The sequence below is a fragment of the Acartia tonsa genome, chromosome 11 (assembly GCF_053477335.1).
Source record: "Acartia tonsa isolate MP-2025a chromosome 11, ASM5347733v1, whole genome shotgun sequence".
In the NCBI taxonomy this organism is placed as follows: domain Eukaryota; kingdom Metazoa; phylum Arthropoda; class Copepoda; order Calanoida; family Acartiidae; genus Acartia; species Acartia tonsa.
The window spans coordinates 24,455,909-24,479,299 of NC_137270.1; the positions used below are offsets into that span (position 1 = coordinate 24,455,909).

Below are 23,391 nucleotides of genomic sequence, written 5' to 3' on the forward strand. Positions count from 1 at the left end.
TCGCTTTTATGGATGTTGTCATCCTTGTTTCAATAGTTTAAATGGCATAATGACAATATTATATATATTCTATTATATTTTCAAATAACTATCTAAATTTATTCAAACCCTTCGGCTCCTCGGAGCTAACAAAACTGATTTGATATAATCTTTTTAATATTCGTGGATAGTTGTCCAATATACCATGCCATTCTTGATTATTTAGTATGTCTGATAACCGGTTCTAATCCAGCGGATACCAATCGGTTTCGAAACAATAGTTTTTATTTTTGTGTAAACGCTTGTTTTTCAGCGCGCTCAAGATGGGTGTCACCAAAATGGACAATTCTGTTTCAATACTATTTTTAGTATCTACAATTCTAGAGTTATACGCACGTCTAAGCCGATATAATATCATTTATAATGGTACACAAAGAACTTTAATGATTTGTAAAGCGAAACTTTTCTATAATTAAGATAGGTCCGTCCGTCAGTCCGTCACGGTTAGCTCTTTTCGTTAATTTAAGCATGTTAGAATTATCCTATCGATTTCAAACTTTGTCTGGTGATTCCTGTAGTAATTAGGTACTATTTAGAAAGCGTAGCAACTCTATAGTCATTACCAAAATGTCCGTATGTCTAAAATATTGATTTTATACTTTTTGACGTCAAATTTTTGAATGTTAGAATTATCCGATTCATCTGATGTTAGGAATACTCATTCCTGTTGCAACAAGGTATAATGTTATAACTAAGTCCTAAAAATGTAAGTATGTCTTTAAATAGTATTATGTATTTATGCAGTTTTGCAACAAATTTACTTACAATTTTGTTTATACTTATGCAATAATAATCCGCTTATTCAGTTCTGACACTCTACAAGTGTTAATGTTAGTTTGTCCTTCAGTTTCAGAGCTTCGCTTTTATGGATGTTGTCATCCTTGTTATATCAATGATTAGAATAATTAATATTAATAATTTATATATATGTTAGAAAATTATATAGTTTCGCTGTACAGTCAAAGAATGTAAAGCGGTTGAATAAGTTTTAAGGAAAAAAATCTAAAATGAATTTCCTTCAGAATAAACATAAACAGGAAAGAATCAATTAAAGTAAGAGTTAAGACTCCAGGGGGCTTGGTGTCGCGCAGGGTTCTCTCTCCACGCACCTTCAAACATACTCCGCTTATGATTGCGGTGTAAAGCGTCCATTCGCCCATCAGACAACCAACCCTTTGATTGCACGACCTTTGTCCGAGAAGTCCTAACTGTGCATGGTAATGAGTTGCGCCTGTTTTGGGCCAAGGCTTTCCCCCTACTCTAACTGTTAATGTCATAGGAGCAGTAGGAACCATTTTTAAAGTCATTTGTTATTTTAACACCTTTAAAAACTAAAGTTGTTCTAAAATTAGGAAGTTATGTTTCTTAAAACATTTTATATATACATTTTAAGATCTTACATTATGTTGGTAAGGTATTTTTAATTGTCAAAAATGCCAATTTTATATTATAAAGTAACAGGTTGTTTGTAAGTATGTATGTATGTTCGCTAAGATCTGGTCCAGAAAAGGTTTTCAGTTTTGGGTAGGTAGATCAAACCTCTTGGGCAAAGCCCCTAAAGGCAAGGGGTTAGTGAAACTGATAAATTGGTTCTTATTTTATGATTAGTTGACGAAATCTGTATGTATGGTATTATTTATACCATATCTTTATTTCAACATTCAAGTGATCAAATATCATGCGCTGACAAGTAAGTCTATCTTCATGGGAGCGAAACTACTCTACTTAATGCTCTTATTCAAAAATATTTCTTTACTACAGAACACCCTAACCCCACTCTTTAGTATTAATTTTTGAGGAAGATGATTAAAGTCCGTCAACCGATTATGACGTCATACGATAAAATAACCAATGAGCGGCCAGCACAAATTTTCAATTGGTCAATTACAGTGTATACTGATCTCTCATTGGCCATTCTATCGTATGGCGTCATAATCTGTTGAGGGACTTTAATCATCTTCATTTTTGGGAGAAAAATATTAATAGCCCATCGGGGCCCTATCCAACGGGGTACCCTCCCTCCAAAGCTTTTGTAACCAAAACTTCACCTAACTTTATCTAATAAACAAAGATGATTACATCCTTAAAAGCCTCCTATCGATAGGACAATTCTAACATGCCTAAATTAACAAATTGAGCTAACCGTTACTTACTTTAGTACGGACGTACAGGCTCTAATTATAAAAAAAAGCTTTGATTTAATCAATTAAAATTTGTTTTAGATTTCGGTGAAAATTCGGCTCTCAACAGGTATAAGTTTATATTAGGAATTGGCCGAATACCGGATATCAGGCCAAACCGGATATCCGGTCCAACCCTAGTTTTTATATGTAGTTTTACCAAGGGATCTTAAGGGTATAGACAAAGAACAATAAATTTTAATTGGGGTCATGGAAAGAAAACGAAGTTTCGTCGTATTTTCACAGTAGCTTTTGAAAGGTTATTTTAGGTCAGGTTAGTGTTAATGATTGCTCCGCAGGGGCTAGCAACAGGAGAAACGCTACTGTGAAAATGCGACGAAACGCGAAACATCGTTTTCTTTCCATGATTCATAAATTGATTTAAATCACCAATGATGAAACGCTAAATTACTCCTTTTGTAGATTGGAATTATTATTGAAATGATTGGACACTTGCTTGCAAAACACCCGATCAAGATTCAATAAAAGTACCCAACGAGTTTTTAAGCCAACGAATAAGAAATCTTGTGATAAAGCTTAAGCCTTAATCACCGAACCCCCCTTGCAGTGGCGTCCTTTTTTTACGATAATCTGATTAAAAATCTCGAAACCTTTCTAGAAAATATTTTAATTAGTGCCACCTACATATATTTAAATGATTCAAATATAAAAATTCTATCCTTATACTAAAGTAACAGGATGTTTGTTTGTCTGTGTGTTTGTGTGTCTGTGTGTTTGTACCGAAGGATCTCGCTAACCACTGAACCTATTGGGTTCTCCTTAACAGGGTAGCTTCTCATAGGTCCCGAGAAGGTTTTTAACTATTTTGGGGGAGGGTACCATCACCTTCACAAGAGAAATTATCCCTAGAAATTTTATTTTTATTTTTTTAACAAAAATTAAACATGGGGGGTGGGAACCCCTCCAAAAAAATTTACTTTTTCTTTTAAAATCTAAAATAAGATATTGGGAAATCAAATTTGACTAGAGGCCTCTAGGGACGTAGCCGCTAGTCTATGATACAAAGTAGAACGATGTCTGTCTGTCTGTTTGTTTGTTTGTTTTTACCAAAGGATCTCACTAACCGCTGAACCGATCGGGTTCTCCTTAACAGCTTCAAATAGGTCCCGGGAAGGTTTATAGCTATTTTCGGGGAGGGTACAACCATCCTCTCAAGAGAATTCGCCTCTAGAAAAAAAATAACCCCACCCAAAAAAAATTATTTTTTTAAAAATAAAAATTGGTTTTGGGATTCAACTCCCCCCTCCTCAAGTGCCACTAGAGGCCTCTAGGGGCTAAGCCGCTAGTTTTATATACTGAAGTAACAGGATATATGTGCGTATGTATTTATGTGCAAAATCTCGTAAACATATCATACTTCAGGTTTTTTGGGAAACTTAATATTGTCAAGGAAAATTTTAAGTCATTGGGTGGGTGCATGCACATATCCCCCTCCCCAATAATCCAGCAGATACAAATCGGATTTGGCCTAGAACCGGTTCTAATCCAGCGGAAATGAATCGGATACGGAGCCAAAACGGAAAAATTTTAAAAATTGTTTGAAATAAATATGTAAAAGTCTCGTATAAGAAAATGTTATAATTTTGTGAAAAGAAAAGACGGAGAATAAAGAATTTCTATCAATTTTTCCATTTTCTAACAGACGAATAATTTATAGTACGGGCAAGGATTTCAAGGATATAGTCTTTCAATTTTTGGAAGCAAACAAATGACAATACAACTGACTAATGATAGGCCAGTATACAGTTTACAATTAGTCAATTACAACGTAGGTTGGCGTCCGGATTATATTTTATGTTGTATAATTGACGAACCGCATATGAACATTTAAAAACGTATAAAAAAATATAATCTCTAAATTTTCTATTTGTAGACAATCAACGACGTCAAAGTTTTATTATTTTTTTCTAAAATCTAATGTATTTCCAAAATTCTGGGAGTGCGCACACCCAAATTTGTTAGGAGGGCGGAGGGGGATATAAACACACCTTTACCCCCACCCATTGGACGTCCATGGAAATTGTTGTCCTTGTTATAAACAGTTGATAGAAGTAAAGCCTATTTTGATTTATTTGATACAGGGTCTACGCCTGTAGAGGCCTCTATTGGCACTTAAAATATTTAATAATTTTTGGTATTTTTTGGCAATTTCTCTTGGGAGGGTGGTGGTACTGGTACAGTTTTAAACCTTCCCAGGACCTATCAGAAGCTACCCTGTTAAGAGGAACCGTATCGGTTCAGTTAGCGAGATCCTTTGGTACTCACAGACTTACTTTATTTTAAGAACTAGCGGTTTCGCCCCTAGCCCCTAGGGGCTTTTCCCCAAGAGGTATAATTACATCTTCTATTACCTACCCAGCTGAAAAAAATGCGAATGGATCGCAAATTTTCGCAAATAAATGGCGAATTCGCAAAATTCGTAAAAAATTGTAAAAAAAAATTTGTTTGTTTTTGGGGGGGTTTGGGGTGTCCCAACCCCCAAGAAATTAGCCTAAAACCACCACAGGACCAGTAGGTATATTCCCTGAAGAGTATAATCCAATCGGTTCAGTGGTTACCGAGATCTTAAGGGATGGACGGACAGACAGTCGGACGGACGGACGAACATCATTCTACTTTGTATTATAGATAAACTATAAAATTTGAAGCTTTATCCCTTGTTTAAATTAAATTGGTAGACTTCCTCTTCCTAGAAACTTTTACACATAGTATCCTTATATAAAAGTAACAGGATGTCTTTCTGTCTGTCTGTATCAAAGTATCTCGCTAAAAGCTGAACTGACATGGTTCTCTTTTACAATTCAGCTTCTCATAGGTCCTAGGAAGTTTTAAAACTATATTTGGAGAAGGGTACACCGCTAATTTATATGTATTATACTTTTACTAGCGGCTTCGCCCCTAGCCTCTAGATGCTTTGTCCCAAGAGGTAATTAAAGAAAAAATTACCTCTGGAGAGGCCTTACAAATTTTAAATAATTAAAAAAAAATTAAGCTCCTGATGAGAAGCCCCCACTCCACCACTAATTTTGAATAATTAAAAAAATTTAGAGGGTGATTTTTTTTCATTTTTGAGGGGGTTTGGGGTGTCCCACCCCTCAAGGAAATAGCCTAAAACCACCAGAGGACCAGTAGGTATATTCCCTGAAGAGTAGAATGCGATCGGTTCAGTGGTTACCGAGATCTTAAGGGACGGAGAGACAGACGGACGGACAGACATCATTCTACTTTTGTATTATAGATAAAATGTATTATTTACTTAATAAGTTACTGTAGTATAGTAAAAAAACCACAACAAACTGCACAGACTCAAAAAAATCGAGTTCCAGTATACAATTTACCATTGGTCAATTGCAATGTATACTGGCTTATCATTGGTCATCTGTATTGTATGACTTCATTTCTTATGGAACACTAAACGCTGTTTCGCGGGGTGGCTTTAAAGAAAGATGGAAGCTGCAGCCAATATAAACCACTCTCAGCCGCAGCTACTCTCAGCCTCTTAGAAGTCCTTCTGTAAGACACAATGTAAATTCAGGGAGGGAGGGGACAATGGGCTGTTTATTGCACTAGTCCACAAAGTCTTATGATAACGTTTTCTTATTTGTTGGCTTAACATTGGGGAATTTTTCCCCTGTCATAATATCCCCGAATATTCTATTTCCATTATACTTGCGTTGTTCTAATCGTAAATGTGTTGTTTACAATCAGTTCGTACAGCGTCAAAGGCCTTGTTTTAGTCAAAAAAATTATCACTATTAACCAGGACATACTGAAAACAGTAAAAGTGTCGAACTATGACGTCATAAAAAATTAACAATTAACCAATAAGAAGCCAGTATTCACTGTGGTAAAATATATAGCGGCTTCTCATTGGTTAATTGTTAATTTTTTCTGACGTCATAGATAGACACTTTTACTGTTTTCGGACATACTTAAATTGTGTAAAACATTTACTTTAGGAAGCAATAAGAAAAATAACAGGACTTACAAAAAAAATCACATTTGATCTTTCTAATTATTTTAATATATTTATATTTCTAGGCAAATTTTTCTAGAAGAACTGAATAAACGTAGCAAAAGAATGAGAGCCGTCTGTCAAAAGTATAACGATGAAATAATGTAAGTGCAACTTTTTTATTCAGCTAAGGAATAAAAAGTTTAAACAAACACGATTTTTTTGCTAATAGTAAACAATTATATTCTTATATAAGAAGTAACATGATGGCTGTCTGTGTGTCTTTATTGAATGACCTAGCTAACCACTTGACCGACCCATTACAGTGTAGCTTTTCAGAGATTCTACTATTTAGGAAACCTTTTATATAGGTCCCGGATAGGTTTTGGACTTTTTTATTTATAAATAGAATAAGAAAATTGTATGCTAGATAATAATATTAAGAAGTATTTATCTTTTATTAACCTATCTCTGTTATCCCTGTGCTAAATCCTTTCAGAAAACATCAAATAAATTTGAAAATATTTATAAATTGTTTCTTTAGAAATTTGTATTTTTCCAATAATATGAAAATACATTATTTTTTTCATTATGTTATGAGTACAAAGTTAAGGTTAAATAGCAATTAAACTATTATAAATTAACTACTATAGGAATCATCAGAGTTTGAAATTGATAGGACAATTCTAACTGTCTTAATAAAAAAGAGCTAACTTTTACGGACGGACCGGCCCTAATTATAGAAAAGCTTTGCAAAAAAAAAACAATATTTAGGTGGTTTGATCCTACCGAGAAATATTCAAATTTTGGAGCTAGGAAATTGATCTGGGATTTACAGAGAAAAATTGGTTATTGTCCAGTTTCGAAGGTGACTATTGATATAAATATTATTGGTTGAAAAGTTTGTTGCTAGTTTAAACTAAGATATAATAAAAGTACCCAAAGTCTTTAAGCCAACAAATGAGTCAAAAAAAAATTTAGGCACCTATATAATATACAGTCAAATGCCCCCCCTCCCTCCCTGCCAATATTTGACTAAAGTGATAATGTGTCGCCTCATTTGTATTTTATAAAAGTGGCATTGATCAAAATTATTCCAAGGTCTTGTGGTGTTTTATGGGCCGGGGGGAATTTTACATGGAGGGGGTTAAAATATTTGTTGGGGCGTTAAAATACCACATTTTAATGTGATTTGCAAAATTATCTACCTAATTTTCAAAAATCAAGTACTTTTTTAAAAATGGCGAGGGGGAGCCGGGGGAGTATAATCTAATTAATATATATCTAAAAATTTATTATTCAAAAAAGCAACAAAAATTTGGATATCACCCCTTTACCTACTAGCCCCCCACATAGATGTGCCTGTCATAGAAATAGACTTCAAAAGAAAAAATATACTTACCGCCCTTATTTCATTAGATTAGCTTTATTGGAGTACCAATTATGGAAACATGCCCTTTAATTTTCCTATATTTGCAATAACTTTCATTATACATAAACTGCCAATTTTAAACATTTACAAAAATGGTTTGCTTTTTTATTATAAATCTATGTCAAATCTTTATAGGAAATAAATGTCTATGGATGAGCTCGAGTTTTCCAAACATTTTTATGAGTTTTCATTAGGTGTTTGAATTTTAAAAAAACATAATACTATTTTTCATGAAAGTTTATAATTTTATAATCTAATTTATAATTTCATAATCTAATTTAGATCGCCTCAACAACCTGGTTCAACAATTTTCTGTCCCTGGCTGCTCAAAAATATAAATTTGATATAGATAAGAAAAATTTAAAGGTAACCTCATATCCTTATAATAAAGTAACAGGTTGTCTGTTTGTCTGTACCAAAGGATATTTGTAACCGCTGAACCGATCGGATTATCCTTAACAGGGTAGCTTCTCATAGGTTTATAACTATTTTGAGGGAGGGTACCACCACCCTCCCAAGAGTAATCAAAATAAATCTAAATTTTTATTTTAAGTATAGAGACTCCTATGCAACATTGCTAGGTATTGTAGTGACTTGAAAGCAACATATTGTAGAGACTTGAACAAAAAACCAAACATTTAAAGTGCCACTAGAGGCCTCTTGGGGTGTAGCCGCTAATGAAATATAATGTAAACAAGGATGACAACATCCAAAAAAGAAATATGCTGATTGATTTACAAAATAAACAATAAACAAAATTTCCCTTTCAGTAGATTAAGATAATTGTTTAAAAAATTTTGGACACTTATGTAAAATTTACATTCCAATGTCCCCTCCCAGCCCTAGTGACAATATAATATCTATTTTTAAGGCACTAGAAGCAGATGTAGAGATAAATGAAGATTTCTTGGACGATAAAGGAGAAAGGGCTGGCATTGCTGTAAGGAGTGTCACAAGGTACATTTATTCCATTTTCTTTGAAAACGATTAATATCTGCTGAATTATAACAGTTCTGAACTATACTGAAAAATCATGTATTGTATTTTAGACAATTTCTAACAAATAAAACCATAAAATTATCACCAGTTTTGTTAGTCCTGGCCTTTGCATCCTCATGGCCAAAAAATCTGGAATTTTTTTTTCATTTGTTCTCCTGTAGAGTGAAGCTTCTTATAGGTCCCGGGATGGTTTTTGGCTGTTTTATTTTTAAATACAAAATTCGTTGTATTGTTTTAAGCTCTTTTTCTGCTCTTTCATATCCCTTCGAATATTCCTAGATACTAGGGCCGCAACCGCTAGTATAGTTGAAAGCTATAATATGATATGAAAAAATAACTATTATAATTTAAAAATCAGCTGGTAGCAGGTAGAGTAAAATTTCTGGTTAAACAGTTGTCAAATAAATATTTTACTTAAAGATAGAAAGTTCTTTTTAGTGTTTACTCTTAAGGGTTAAATTGTTTATTATTTGTAGAAATTTTTATCCAACACCCGAAGGTTCAAACAAAGAACTTGTTGATCTTTGGAATTCAATTGATGGTATGTTTATTTTAAATTTTAACAAAAACGTAATTCTTTAAGAGTTCTTTGCTGCCTGTATGACTGTCCTGCTGTTGGTTCTTATACAATATGATAGTCTACATAGTAGGGATTGTTTACTTCCCTTCATTTACCTTCCCTAGTTTCCCTTACCTTACCCTCATCATCTATTTCCCTCCACTTCTGTTTCCATAACACATACTTCTCCATCCTTTTATTCATCCTTCCCTTTCTTTTGAAGACACTAAGATTACAAAAAAAATTTGGGATATCATATCTTTGTCCTTATGTGTTTAAATTGAAATATGCAGAAGAGCTTAAAACCTGCACATTGCTGAGATATTGTTAAAACCGCCGTGCTACCGTTATCTGTTGATATTTTACATGCCTGGCGCTAGGTCGCCAGTAGAGATAGAGAGCTGAAATTTTGTACATGTATTTCTAGGCTCCTAAAGTAACTTTTTAGGTTAGCAGATGAATAAAATTCGAAAAAGGGTAATTTGAGGAATATATCTAATATTGGCTATTATTGTTAGCCTCAATAAATTATTTTTTTCAGGATTTTTGATTGTAAGACATCCTTTTGTGAGATTGGTTTCTGGATATGAGGTAATTTAACTAGTTTATTATTTCTAGCAGCTGCGCCCTTAGAAGATAGCTCTAGGAAAAGAGGTGGGGATGATTGAGGCAAAATATAACATTAAATTTTAGTGTTCTTTTTTGGAGGAGTACATTTTATTTTTCTTGTAGAAAGGTTACTTGTAAAGAAGACTATATTATTCTAGTAATTAGCGTGATGTTTTATTACCAATCTACAGATAACAGACATCCTGCTACTTTTATATAATGATTATTTTTATATTCAAATTTTCTACACGTATAAAATTTGCATGATTTTAATTGACTGACAGCTATAGTAATATTTGTATAGTTGTTATATAAAATGTTGAATTTAAGCTCATAATTGAATATTTTGTCTATTAAAAGAGAAGCTTTTATTTCATACTTCCTTGTAAATTATCTCTTGTTGTCCTATGAATCTTATTTCCAGTAAACTGTAAATGTTTGTTTGTTTTAAATTAAAACTAAACTCTAATTCATAAACAAATTCATATGCTCATATGGCTAAGAGAAGCTACACATCAAAATTTATTCTTTTTCATCACAGGAATTATCATTCAATTGAGGCATGTCCCCATGTTCATTTTAATTTGATTTGGCCCTTTTCAGTCCTGTGCCTGCAGGTTGTCTTTGGTCATCCCTGTTTACATTTACTTGTGGTGGGGTTCATCTTTTTAAGAATCCTATTATGCTCCATTGTGAGCTCATGTCCTAGCCACCTTAGTCTTTTAAATTTCAGTTCTGCTTCAATACTATTGCACTTAGTCTTAGAAAATTTAAAAATATTTTTTCGTATTCATTCGAAACTGATGGATTAGAACCGGTTCTCATCAAAACTATGTCTAGCATTGTATTATATCCAGTTTTCTACAAATATAAAAATGTACAATCATAAAATCTGTTTTTACTATGATGTGAGAAATAACTATTATATTGCTAGCTACATATATACAAATATGTTCTTATATTTTGTACAACTTGTGGAAAAGTTTTATAATTTCTAATCTAAGTTTTCCGTCTTCCAGTTTGAAATTAATATACATGGAATAGATTTATTACCTTAAATGTCTAATAAAACAAAATAACCAAACCCAACTTTCTAGGAATTTCTAGTTTTATAGCTTTTTTATATCAAATTTAGCAATCTTTGTAATAATTATGAATATATATCAAATTTTCAAAAATTGCTTCGTGATCACTTTAAGTGACATAATACTAGCGACATAAGTATTAGACATTAGGAATTTTCAAAGTAAAGCTTTATCATAAGAATTGCTATCTATGTATGTCTTACTTATTAGTATCCAATATAATTGTGGTCAGATAACTTCTACACTGTGTTACTATTGGCACGATTACGAAATTGGTTATCTAACTAAGCCTTATTTACTATACTCACATATTATAACTTATGTAAACATTGTTTGAAATGAAATGAAGAAAAAAAAACATGTATCTTCTTCGCCCTTAGCCTTTAAAATTTTTTGTTATGAATAATTATGGGGAGTAGAAGCAGGGGCGTTAAAGTTTTTTAAGGGATTATTTTTTTGGGGGGGAAGGGGAAATGGCGCGCGAATCGCGCCGCAAATACTTTTTTACCCCCCCCCCAAAAAAAAAATTTTTACCCCGGGGGTAAAATTTGCTTGGCGGGGGTAATTACCCCCTCTGAAATCTGTTAACAGGGGTAAATTTTGTTTACCCCCCCCCAAAAAAAATATGTTTCGGGGGAAGGGGGGGGGGTAATCCCCACTTGATAGGCCCACAAGGCCCGGGCTAGCAAAACTGCTATTAACGTTATGGTTTTGTTTTAATAATCGTGAAAAATGTCTGTAATACGATGCTCTACATAATTTTTCAGTATGACTGAGAAACGGTTCTAATCCAGCAAATATCAATCGCTTTGTAGGCCATACTGGAAATAACTACCTGGCATAAAATGTGTTGAGGAAAAAGGCTAGAATTTCACACAAACTTTGGTTGAGTAAAATTGTTTAAAATTTCTAAAACTTCATCCCCTCTTTTTGAATGTGAACAACATTTGCTGACATGTGTTTCTACAGTTTCTTTAAAACTTGTTTCAAATAACAAGAACAATTCAATTCAAAGCAGGGATCTAAAAGGATAACACAATGGCCGATAAATTGATGTACATCCCCAATGATGATACAGAAAATACATATTCAGTATATTAAAATTGCTGGTTTAAACGTTTGAACACTTAAATTAATAATCCAACCAATCAAAATTCACTAAAGTCCTTAAAGTTGTTTAGCCAAAGAATAATAAAACTTTGGGGACTAGTGTTATAAACTTCCCATTGTCTACTCTCTCTGAATTCAAAGAAGCTTTTTTATTTCAGGATAAAATTTTGAATCCAAAACCTTATCCATACAATTTTCATCATGATATACAGGTTATTTTATTTATTTAACAAGTCTTAATTATTTAGAAATCATAAAATTAAAACTTTATATAAGAAGCTGTTTATAGTGCCTATAAAAAAAATTTAAATGACACAGACTAAATTACCAGTATACATTTTAATTGACCAATGGTAGGCTAGAATTATTATTATCTATTTTCACTAATTTTATCTTAGCAATATAGTTTAAATCCTTTCTTACGAGATAAGAAAATATACGATACACTTATACAAACCCCCAGTTATGATTAGTTTTTGACTCTGCTAGTTTTATGATAAATTCATTGAAGAAAGCATTATTCTTTTTCTTCATAGTATTTATATTAAAATTTTAAAAAATTTATTACAGTGAACATAACACCCTTCTTCAGTGTTTTGCAGTTAAGCTTGATTTCGGTCCTACGACAAACGCAGGAGTCTCAAACGTCGGAGTGGACACTTAACCTAACCTAGACCATCTTATAGGTTTTTTAAATGCCTAACCCCTGCTGGGGGCTTATTTGTTCATTCATATCGTAACCTAACCTAATCTTTATAGAAATACTTAACAAAATTAATATTTTAACACTCCTGCCAGTGGCGTGCGAACCGAAGGGGGCATTTGGGGCAATCGCCCCCCCCCCTAGCGACCAAAACGCCCCCCCTGCCCCCCCTAGCAACCGCCCCCCCTGCCCCCCCCCTAAATGTTAAAAAATGCCCCATTTTGCCCCCCCCTGGTCAACAAAAATGCCCCTTTTTGCCCCCTACCCTACAAAAAGCAAAACTATCCCAGTTTCCAAAAAAAAAGATCAAGAAATACTCCAAAAAAAAAATTTTGGAGCTTCGCGCCAAACAGACAGTTACTATTCATTTAACCTTACCAAATTTTTTAATTAGTGTAGAAATTAGGTTATAATCTTTTCACTGAACATAACAAACCAGGTTATAGGAAGTATTTTATTATGTATAATATAAACTTTTTACCAAAGAAATTTTTTACATCCCCAATGATGATATACAAAATTACCCCTTATATAGATTACAATAGTGGATGAAATGTATGGAAACTCGACTTTATTAACCAACCAATCAAAATTCCATTAAAGTCCCCAAAGTTGTTGAGCCAACGAATAAGAAAATTTTATATGAAATATTGGGGACTAGTGTAATAAATAGCCCAAAAACCCCTCCCTCCCTGCATATTTGAAGAAAAAAATTTGCGCTTCGCGCCCTTCCAAATGGTTTCTGCTATGAAATATTGGGGACTAGTGTAATAAATAGCTCAAAAACCCCTCCCTCCCTGCATATTTGAAGAAAAAAAATTGCGCTTCGCGCCCTTCCAAATGGTTTCTGCTATGAAATATTGGGGACTAGTGTAATAAATAGCCCAAAAACCCCTCCCTCCCTGCATATTTCAAGAAAAAAATTTGCGCTTCGCGTCCTTCCAAATGGTTTCTGCTATGAAATATTGGGGACTAGTGTAATAAATAGCCCAAAAACCACTCCCTCCCTGCATATTTGAAGACAAAAATTTGCGCTTCGCGCCCTTCCAAATGGTTTCTGCTATGAAATATTGGGGACTAGTGTAATAAATAGCCCAAAAACCCCTCCCTCCCTGCATATTTGAAGAAAAAAATTTGCGCTTCGCGCCCTTCCAAATGGTTTCTGCTTTTTATCACAATGAAAGGACAAGTAATTTTTTTCTATTTTTTACACAGTTCATTATATCTTTGGTTTTTATGGTACGATAAATTTTTTTGTGGATTATAATATTAAAAAAAATAAAATTTCTCGCTGTTTCGAGCATCGAGTAATTTACTTTGACTGTCATCACACAACATACAGGAAAAAGGATTTGTGACTTTTTCTACCTAAAATATATATTTATTTCAACAGATGCTCTTCAAATCTACTTGTCTGTATTCTTATTAATGATTTTTTGTGCTTTGCTACTTAAAGATGTTGTCATCCTTGTTGTCAAACAATAAAGAAATATTTAATATCATTTTTTCATATTAGGTTAATTTTTGGTAAATTATTTCCAAAATGAGTGTTTTTATCTCCCCCCCCCCCCCCAATTTTTTTTAATGGGGTTATTCATCCTTCCTGCTGAGATTTTATAACATCCCCTTCCACCCATTAAAAATGTTTTGTGGTGGAGGGGGGGGGGGGGGAAAGGTTAATTTATCTTCTGTACTATTTTTTTCGAAGATGCTTTCTAGCTCCCTTCCCTTCGGTCATTGCAGGGTGGGGAGAAGGGATGGGGGAGAAGAGATGGGGGGGGGGGGGGGAAGGGGTGGGGGATATAAATGGGAAATAGGGATGGGGGAAGGGATGGGGAAGAAGGGATAAGGACTAGGAGGCCCATAATCAAATAATCCCACCCCTTAAAACGCCCTTATTTAAAATTAGTATATATAATCAAAATGCCCCCCCCTAAAGCAAAGTGCCCCCCCGGGGCACTTTAATTTAGGGGGGGGCAAAATTTTACAAAATCTTCAAAATGCCCCCCCCTAGACAAAGTGCTTCGCACGCCACTGACTCCTGCGTTTGTCTACTCCGACGTTTGGGACTCCTGAGTTTGTCCTGGAACCCTGATTTCCAATGCAAACTATTTGTTATACTATTCTAATCAAGATTATTTTTTTTAAGCAAACAAATAGGAAAACGTGTTTATAAAACTTTTCTCTACCTCCAAAGTCCATTTTCATGACAACATCCATAAAAGCGAAGACCTGAAACGGTAGGACAAACGAGCATTAACACTTGTAGCGTGTCAGAACTGAATAAGCAGAATATTAAAGTCTAAACAAAATTGAAAGTGATGTGTTGCAAAACTTCTTAATTGCTTCGCTTATAACATTGTTTTTGTACCTTGTTGTAATAGAAATCAATTGTAAATAAAGATTAAAAGGATAATCATAACATAAAATAAGTTAAAAATCAGCATGTTATAAATGAACGTACTGACTCTAATTATAGAGTTGCTGCGCTTCCTGAATCATACCTAACTGTTATAGGAATAGTCAAGTAAATCCTGAAATCGATAGGACAATTCTAACCTATTTAATTTAACGAAAAGAGCTAACTGTCACGGACGGTTGGACCGACCCTAATCATAGAAAAGCCTCGTTTTTAACAATTTAGAAGACACTGCGCTACTAAAAGTGAATAATTTAGGAAAGAATAAAATCTGAACGAGACGACAAGGAAAACTTTAAGTTGGAATTTCCACAAAGCTTATTGAACACCAAACTGTACCAGGTTTATTTTCTTTTTGCCCCTAGGATCTAGAGGATTTGCCCCATGAGGTAACAAAAAAATTATTAACATGCGTAAAAAAAATTATGCGTGTAGGGCAATAATTACATCTTTTATTACCTACCCAACTGAAAAAATTGCGAATAGGTCGCCAATTTTGATGAATATATGGCGAAATCGCAAAACATATGCGATAAAACTAGGGGAGGATTTTTTGTTTTTGGTGGGGTTGGGGGTGTTTTAACCCCAAGAAAATAGCCTAAAACCACCCCAGGACCAGTATGTATATTCCCTGAAGAGTATAATTCAATCGGTTCAGTGGTTACCGAGATCTTAAGCTTCAGACGGAAGGAAGGACGGACATACATCATTCTACTTTGTATTATAGATTAAACTAACAAGGATAACAACATCTATAAGTTGCGAAGCATATGAAAAACGGACACAGTAAGTTATAATGCAGTTACTATTATTGCCACACATAACATCTAGTGTTAGTCATGCAATTTAAATTCTATAAATATTATGAAAAAATGTAAAGTACACCTGGTACTAAGCAGTAGCTTGGTGTACTATTGTAAATACTGCTTCGTAAGACGGGGCGTAATCTGTCACTGAATAAATGTTTTTTTTATGTTTTTAAATGTTTTATGTTACTATTATTATAAAAAAAATCTTTTCTCTCTCTCTCTCTCTATATATATATATATATTATATATACTATATATATATTATATATACTATATATATATATACTATATATATATATACTATAAATATTATATATACTAGCGGTTAGCGAGATCCTTCGCTACAAACAAACAGACAAACAGACATCGTTCTACTTTGTATTGTAGATATCTTTCTCTCTCTTTTTTTATGACAACTAAAAATCAGTCATTTTGTCCATTTCATGAATATTTTGCTTCGCTACTTCTGGATGTTGTCATGCTTGTTTTAGATGAAGCTCGGGAAAGGTGTTTTCACGAAGGAACAATTGGAAAAACAGCCATCATTCCCAGAATTTGTCAACTGGATGATAAGGTAACAAGACTATTTTTTCGCAACTGATAAAAGTCATTCTCAACGACGAACCCCAAACTGTACCAGTTTTGAGCAAGACGATTCCTGTGACGTCATATAAAAATGGAAGGGGGGAAGAAAATATCTTCCCTTTTCTCCCTTCTCTTTTTAAGAGATTTTCTTCCCCCCTTCCCTTTTTCCTTCCCGAAAAGTATATGACGTAACTGGAATCGTCTTGCTCCAAACTGGGACAGTTTGGGGTTTGTCATTCTCAACGATAACAAGAAAAATTGTTTGCACATTGTTCCAAATTTGGCTGCCGGCAGTTGTTGATTTTAGCTGACACAAAAATAAAAATTAAATGAAAATAATTGCCATTTCTATCCAATAATATGGCCGGATTGATCCTCCACCGTTTTCCAATTCAGATTTTCTATTATAAAGAGCAAAAAAAACAAGCACAACATAATTTAAACTATAGATGGTATTTAAATATCTGTTCCTCTTACCAGCTAAATAATACTTCCTTTGTAGATTTATAGATTTCTGGATCTAGTGCAGTTCACGGTGAAATGTTCCTGCTAACGATTATCTCCAAAAATGCATAAACCTTTAAGGCTGCTAACTACCAAACGGTAGAACATAGAGATTATGATCGCACACAACTTTACCTGACAAAAGCAGGTCTACAAATAACCATTACTCAATAATTAAGTCATCTCGCATTGCACATAAATACGCGTTTTTTCTTCAGCGAAGCTTTCCCTGTGCATCATTGGATCTTGGACATTTCAAATTATTTATGAGACTTCTTATGCAGGTTAAAACGGTGGGCAGGGCAGGCATGCCATTTTAGGCTAGTATTCAATTAATTGGGTATAGTCCCTTTCGTGACAACGCCCCTTTAGGGTTGATTCGTTGTTTTGGCTGATTTTGAAAATGGCTTTTGATAGGTTATTTTAGGTTAGGTTAAGTTATATTGGGTTAGGTGATTGCCCCGCAGGGTTAGAGCCCCCCGCAGTGGCTAGAAATAGGAGGAAAGCTACTGTGAAAATACGAAGAAACGCCCCTTATGGGGCGTCGCCATGAAAGGGACTATACCCAATTAATTTATTTTTAAGATAATTGTTACCAGTTTCAACGTGAAATGCACTAGATCCGATTTTCTTTTATCTCAGAAATTGAAAACCTAATATTTTAGATCTGGCGAAGAGAAAGGAAAAACTATTTCTAATTGGATTAGAGGTAGGATTACATTTTTAGTAGCGAAGCTACTCTATAATTTGAAATGTCCGTCCGTCCGTTCGTCTGTTAGAGAAAAAGTGGGGGAAACGTGATTTTCTCGGCTCCTATTCAAGACAGCTGAATTTTTGAGGGATTAAACAAGTTTACATTTCTTATATTTTAACCAAGATAGATTCCTAGATTTTTAGGTTTAGAAAAAGATTGATCGCTGAAATTTTCAGGGATTAAATATTTTTTTATGACACTGCTATGATATCCATCAATAATTTTTGAGCTTCGCTACTTTTTTTGTCATCCTTGTTATTATCAATAAATTTACAACATGTTTGATAATATTTGCTAGAATTGGTATATTTTGAAAAGCAGGGCTCGGCAGCCGTACCATCGCCGTGCATAAGCCTCACTTTTAAATCCTCTTGTGTGCAGGAAAAAAAAGTTCCTAAAAGTTGGATTGTTTGTCTGATAACAAGTTTAGACATCTAAATGAATTTTAAAGTTGACGAAATTACTAAGCTGGCTTACACGCGGCTGCAAAGCCCTGTTGGAAACAATGGGTTGACCAATTTAAGTTTTTTATTATAAATATATAAACTCCTATCTTCCCACAAAATCTTCCTTAAATTAAAAAAAATCTTACTTATTATCACAAAGTCTTCCTTATTCTTTATTATTATCACAAATTCTTCCTAGCTCTTACAAATTCTACCTTATTCTCACAAATTCTTCCTTATTCTAACAAATTCTTACTTATTCTAACAGAATCTTGCTTGCTATCTCAGTTTTATTTTGTTTAGATAAAGTATTTGGACCAATCTATACAATATGCCCTGTATGTCATATCAACAGCATTACTATTTCTCACTTATTCTTCCTTATTCTCACAAAATCTTCCTTGATTTCACCAAATCTTACTTATTCACAAAAAATCTTACTTATTCTCACAAATTCTTCCTTATTCTCACAAATTCTTTCTTATTCTCACAAATTCTTCCTTATTCTCACAAATTCTTCCTTATTCTCAAAAATTCTTCCTTTTTTCTCACAAAATGTTTGTTTTATTTTGTTTAGAAAAGGTGTTTGCACCAATCTATACAATATGCCCTGTATGTAATATTGACTTCACTGTTCTTAGACTAGGTAAAACCTTTTTACAAAATTGTGAAAAGTTGAATCTTTTCTACATTAATGGTAGGTCTGTACATATGTTCATTTATTTAAGGCATGTTAGAATTGTCACATTAATTTCAAATTAGTCACGATAATACCTACCAAAACCTTGAAAATCTTTTGAATTAAATCTTAAAGTGAATTTATTCACCCATTATTAAATTATCTTTTTAAGTCTGTACAAGACTTCTTTGGACTAATTATTATGTCTGATTGACTGTCTATGGTAATAAATCTATTACTTATTTCATAGATAGTGATATAAATATTGATGAAATGGAAGAGTTTATAAAATACAAGAAGTTAAATGTTTCCTTGGAGACAAGTACAACTCACATTATTGGAAACAAAAGGTAATTTAGTAATATTTGTCTGTCTGTCTGTTTGTCCTTCTTTCTTTCTGTCTGTCTGTCTCTTTGTATTTTCTAAGGGAGAACCTTTGAGTATGGTACCTTTCTTGGCAACGCCCCTTAAGGGGTGATTCATCTTAGGTTAGGTTATGATGGGTTAGGTGATGCCCCACAGTGTTAGGCAATTAGACCTACAGGGGCTAGAATAGGTGAAAAGCTACTGTGAAAATACAAAGAAACGCCCCTTAAGGGACGTTGCCACAAATGGGACTATTCCCCATACTTCTTTTACTCTATTTATCTCTGCAATTCCAACCACAAAGATAATGTTGGACTAACCCATTAACATTTAACCCTCATTTAATACTTATTTTTGCGGGAACTTTTGTTTAATGAAACATTCCAATTTTAACATTTACAAAACAGCCTGATTTATTGCATCAAGATCCATGACAGATCTATATAGGAAATAAAAGTCTATAAATGAGCTCAAGTTTTCCAAGTAACAAGTGTTTAAAACTCATAGTACTCCAATAATCCATAATAAACTCTCATTGACCAGAACGATAAGACCCATTACTTTACCGTATTAAGAATAAATTCATTTTTTTATTTTATGTTGCTATTTGAATTATATTAAAATATTTAATTTCTATTCATAAAACAGAAAATTTAAATTAATAACATAGTAAATAAAAGAAAACTTAGTTTTAAAATAATTTGATACTAGCGATACGTGCGTAATGTGTTCAAATATTGAACTAAAATTTAACAATTAACTAAACATTTTAACCCTTTCTGTACGATAATTCAAAAAAAATATATAAATATAATATATAATTTTAAAAAAGATTTTATAGTAATTTAGAGCGTATTTTATATTGTAAAACCAAAATAAAGTAAATAAAACATAAATAAAACCTAGCCAATAGCGAGATGATTATATCGAGCTAACTCTAGTTATCCAACAAACTAAAATTTCAAAATTAAGAATTTTCATTCTTTTTATTGATTTAGTTATTCAGAAAGTGTTGCTGAAAATTATTTCAAGGAGATAAAAAAATCAGAGGTATGAATTTTGTAAATGTTAATTAGATAACTGCATAGTTATGCCATTTTCATTTCTTTAATGTTATACAAGGATGACACAATTAATAAGAAAATGACAAGATATCTGTCTGTCTGTATAAAAAAAATCTTGAAAACTTCAAGACAGATCTCACTCCACTTTTAAGTGAAGCTTCTTAAGGTCTCAGTTTAAAACTAATTTGGGAGGGGGTTTCTCTGCCCTCTGAAAAATATTGCTAATAGAAATTCCATCCCCCCCCCCTCCAAAAAAAAATAAAAACATTCCTTTTTGTAAAATTAATCCCCTTCCCCCCCCCCCTCTCTCTCTTCCTCTCTTTAAAGGGACCTGGCCGTAAGAAAATATAAAACTAAAAAGAAAGGCCAAGTAGATGGAGGGAAAAAATGAGCATAACAACAGGCAGACGTTTATCATGAGTTGTATGGTAGATGAAAAATTATTCATATGAATCTGTCCTGAAAACTTCAGCAGTCTATCTTTGATAAACACTAATAATTGTTTCTCCTCCTTCAACCAACTCACCTGTCCAAATCTCCGCCTATTTCCAAACAAATTTTGTCCCCCCCCCCCTGATCAACACAAACAAGGCCAAAAATTATTCCAAAAACTCCTCCTCATTAAAAGTCTTGTTTTAATCCTTTTTTTCACTCTTCTCTAGTCTCCTTTGGACTTCCAAAAAATTTGTGACAATTTATATATAAATTTATGTTTAATATCTTTGATCATATTTGCTGTTGTCTAATGTTTCATACCTATATTTTTTTAGACAAAATGAATTGAAAATGATTGCTCAAATCGAAATATATCTTCATGTCTTAGAATAGTGTAATTTTTAAAATAGGTTGAAAAATGCTAACTTTAAAATATACAGGGTGTTTTTTTTTATTTGGACAAAAATATTGCTTAATTTGACCCACTTGCCATTGACAGAAGTTAATAATATATATCTTAATTTCTTCATTGGGCTGGGAAGTTTTGTATAAGAAAAATGCATTTAGCAATTTTCAACAAATTATGCCTTAAAAAACCGGCTTTTCCAAAGTGCCTATTAAATGAAGATTTTTGGATCATGTGATAATAGTAGAAATATGTTATGAATACAGTTAGAATCGTCATAAACTCCAGTTTTTGGATATTTAAGTACAATTCCTGTGCTATACGTTTTAAAATGTCCCAACTTATGTACTTAAAACTTTTCAACCTTTCCCACTTTTTCCAACGTAGCTTCTATACTACAAATAGCATGAATATGATACATATATTTCTAAAAAATAGAGTTTATGACGATTGTAACGGTATGCATAACATTTTTCTACTATTAACAAAAGCTGCGCAATTCGAATCTAAAAAATACGCATTTCAGCACACTTTTTAAATTTGTCATGATCCACAAATCTTTTTAAAAAATAGGTTCTTTGAAAAAACCGGTTTTTAAGGCATAATTTGTTCAAAATCGCTAAAAATGTTTTTTTCTTATACAAAACTTCCCAACCCAATGAAGAAATTCCGATAGAGATCATTGACTTCTGTCAATGGCAAGTGGGTTAAATTATGTAATATTTTTGTCCTATTAAAAAAACACCCTGTATAACATTAATAAATGTTGATATTAATCTTTATCAAATTTATTTCCATTGTTAAGGTGAAAAGATTGGCTGAAATATTTAAATTTGATCTCCAGCTATTTGGCTATGATTATCGACATTACTATGGTAAGTTTTTAATTAAAGGATGTTTAATAAATTATGTTTACAGAGCAAGGATGCTTTACAATTCTGATATTTCTCCATGGTCCCTACCCTCTTTATATTTTTACTCTGGGGAGTCGAACACATATCCCCCCATGACAAATAGCATAAAACCTTCCCTGAACCAATGGGAAAACTGTGGAACTATTGGTCTAGCCTTTTACGAGATCTTACATAGCGGACATAGCGGACTTTCTGTTACTTTGTTATATAGGATAATATAGACAGCTATCCACGGATATTAAAATGAAAAATAATAAGATTAAAACTAGTTTTCTGAAGGCCCGGGATAACAAAATTGATAAATCAATTTTAGGATTTTCATTTTAATATTTGTGAAAACTTGTCTGTAATACAATGCCATCCATGATTTTTCAGTATAGTCGAGAATTGGTTCTAATCTAGCGGATATTAATAGGTTTCGAAGCCATACTGGAATAAATATTACGTATCAATTTGATAACAGCGCGGCGGTTATGGCTGATATATTATCAATTTAATTTTCTTGGTATAATTTGATGCTAGAAATAAATTTGTCCCTACTATTAGGAGACTATAGTTACAATACAATATCTATAGTATAAATATATATACAGATAACTATCTCCCATCCTTTTTTAATGACCTCCTTCGTCTGCTACCAATTATTTCCTGCTACTTGGCTGTGTTAATACACACGACACCATTGGTTGATTTTCAATGACCCAATTGAAAGACAGCACAAGGACAGTGCGATGGGAAGATACAGTTATTTAACCCTTTCCCTCTCTAGTGTTTTATTCTAATATTCTAATGATTAAGGTCTTAAACTGAGTAAAGAACAAAAATGATCAAAAATATAGGCATTATTTTATTAATTTTAGATCTGGCATTGGATGATTAAGAAGCTTAAAGAAAATCTTTTCCAGTATGGCTTCGAAACCGATTAATATCCGATTCTCAGCCATACTGAAAAACCATGTAAAGCATTGTATTACAGACAATTATCCACAAATATTAAAATAAAAAAAAATCATCAGCCTAGGCCTTCGGCCCCTTGGGGTTACAAATCTAGTTTAATCTTATAATTCATTCTCATTTTAATATCCGCGGAACGCCGTCTATAATACAATGCGATAAATAACTTTTGTGTTTTATGTTGATTTGTGTGATAATATTTGTAAAATTAATAAATCATAATACATGCTCATGTAAATTAATTTTTAAGTTCTCTTAAAATATGTATTTGTTTACTAAATATAATTTAAGAATAATGGTGAATTTTCACTGTTTAAAGAGATATCGTTTTCTTTAGAATTAAAGAATTTTAAAGATAATGTTA

General features: G+C 33.0%; 1 protein-coding gene across 1 annotated transcript; it reads left to right on the forward strand.

Annotated features, from left to right (window-relative positions):
* The first annotated feature begins 354 nt into the window (after positions 1-354).
* On the forward strand, positions 355-23,323 carry LOC145331841 (carbohydrate sulfotransferase 10-like). Its single transcript, XM_080176689.1, has 18 exons — positions 355-405; positions 1,648-1,729; positions 2,262-2,289; positions 6,282-6,359; positions 6,970-7,063; positions 7,910-7,993; positions 8,499-8,584; positions 9,103-9,167; positions 9,727-9,776; positions 12,148-12,201; positions 15,370-15,453; positions 16,412-16,494; positions 17,675-17,718; positions 18,787-18,855; positions 19,139-19,238; positions 20,253-20,304; positions 21,965-22,034; positions 22,934-23,323. Exons 1-18 carry the CDS (start codon positions 403-405, stop codon positions 22,951-22,953), a joined length of 1,146 nt encoding a protein of 381 aa, XP_080032815.1. The 5' UTR covers positions 355-402; the 3' UTR covers positions 22,954-23,323.
* Positions 23,324-23,391: the final 68 nt, after the last annotated feature.

Excerpts from the sequence above, each read along its gene's own strand:
- LOC145331841 (XM_080176689.1), top strand. Across the intron at positions 9,777-12,147 it reads GATTGGTTTCTGGATATGAG|GATAAAATTTTGAATCCAAA; the intron begins GTAATTTAACTA and ends TTTTTATTTCAG. Across the intron at positions 15,454-16,411 it reads TGAACACCAAACTGTACCAG|ATGAAGCTCGGGAAAGGTGT; the intron begins GTTTATTTTCTT and ends TGCTTGTTTTAG.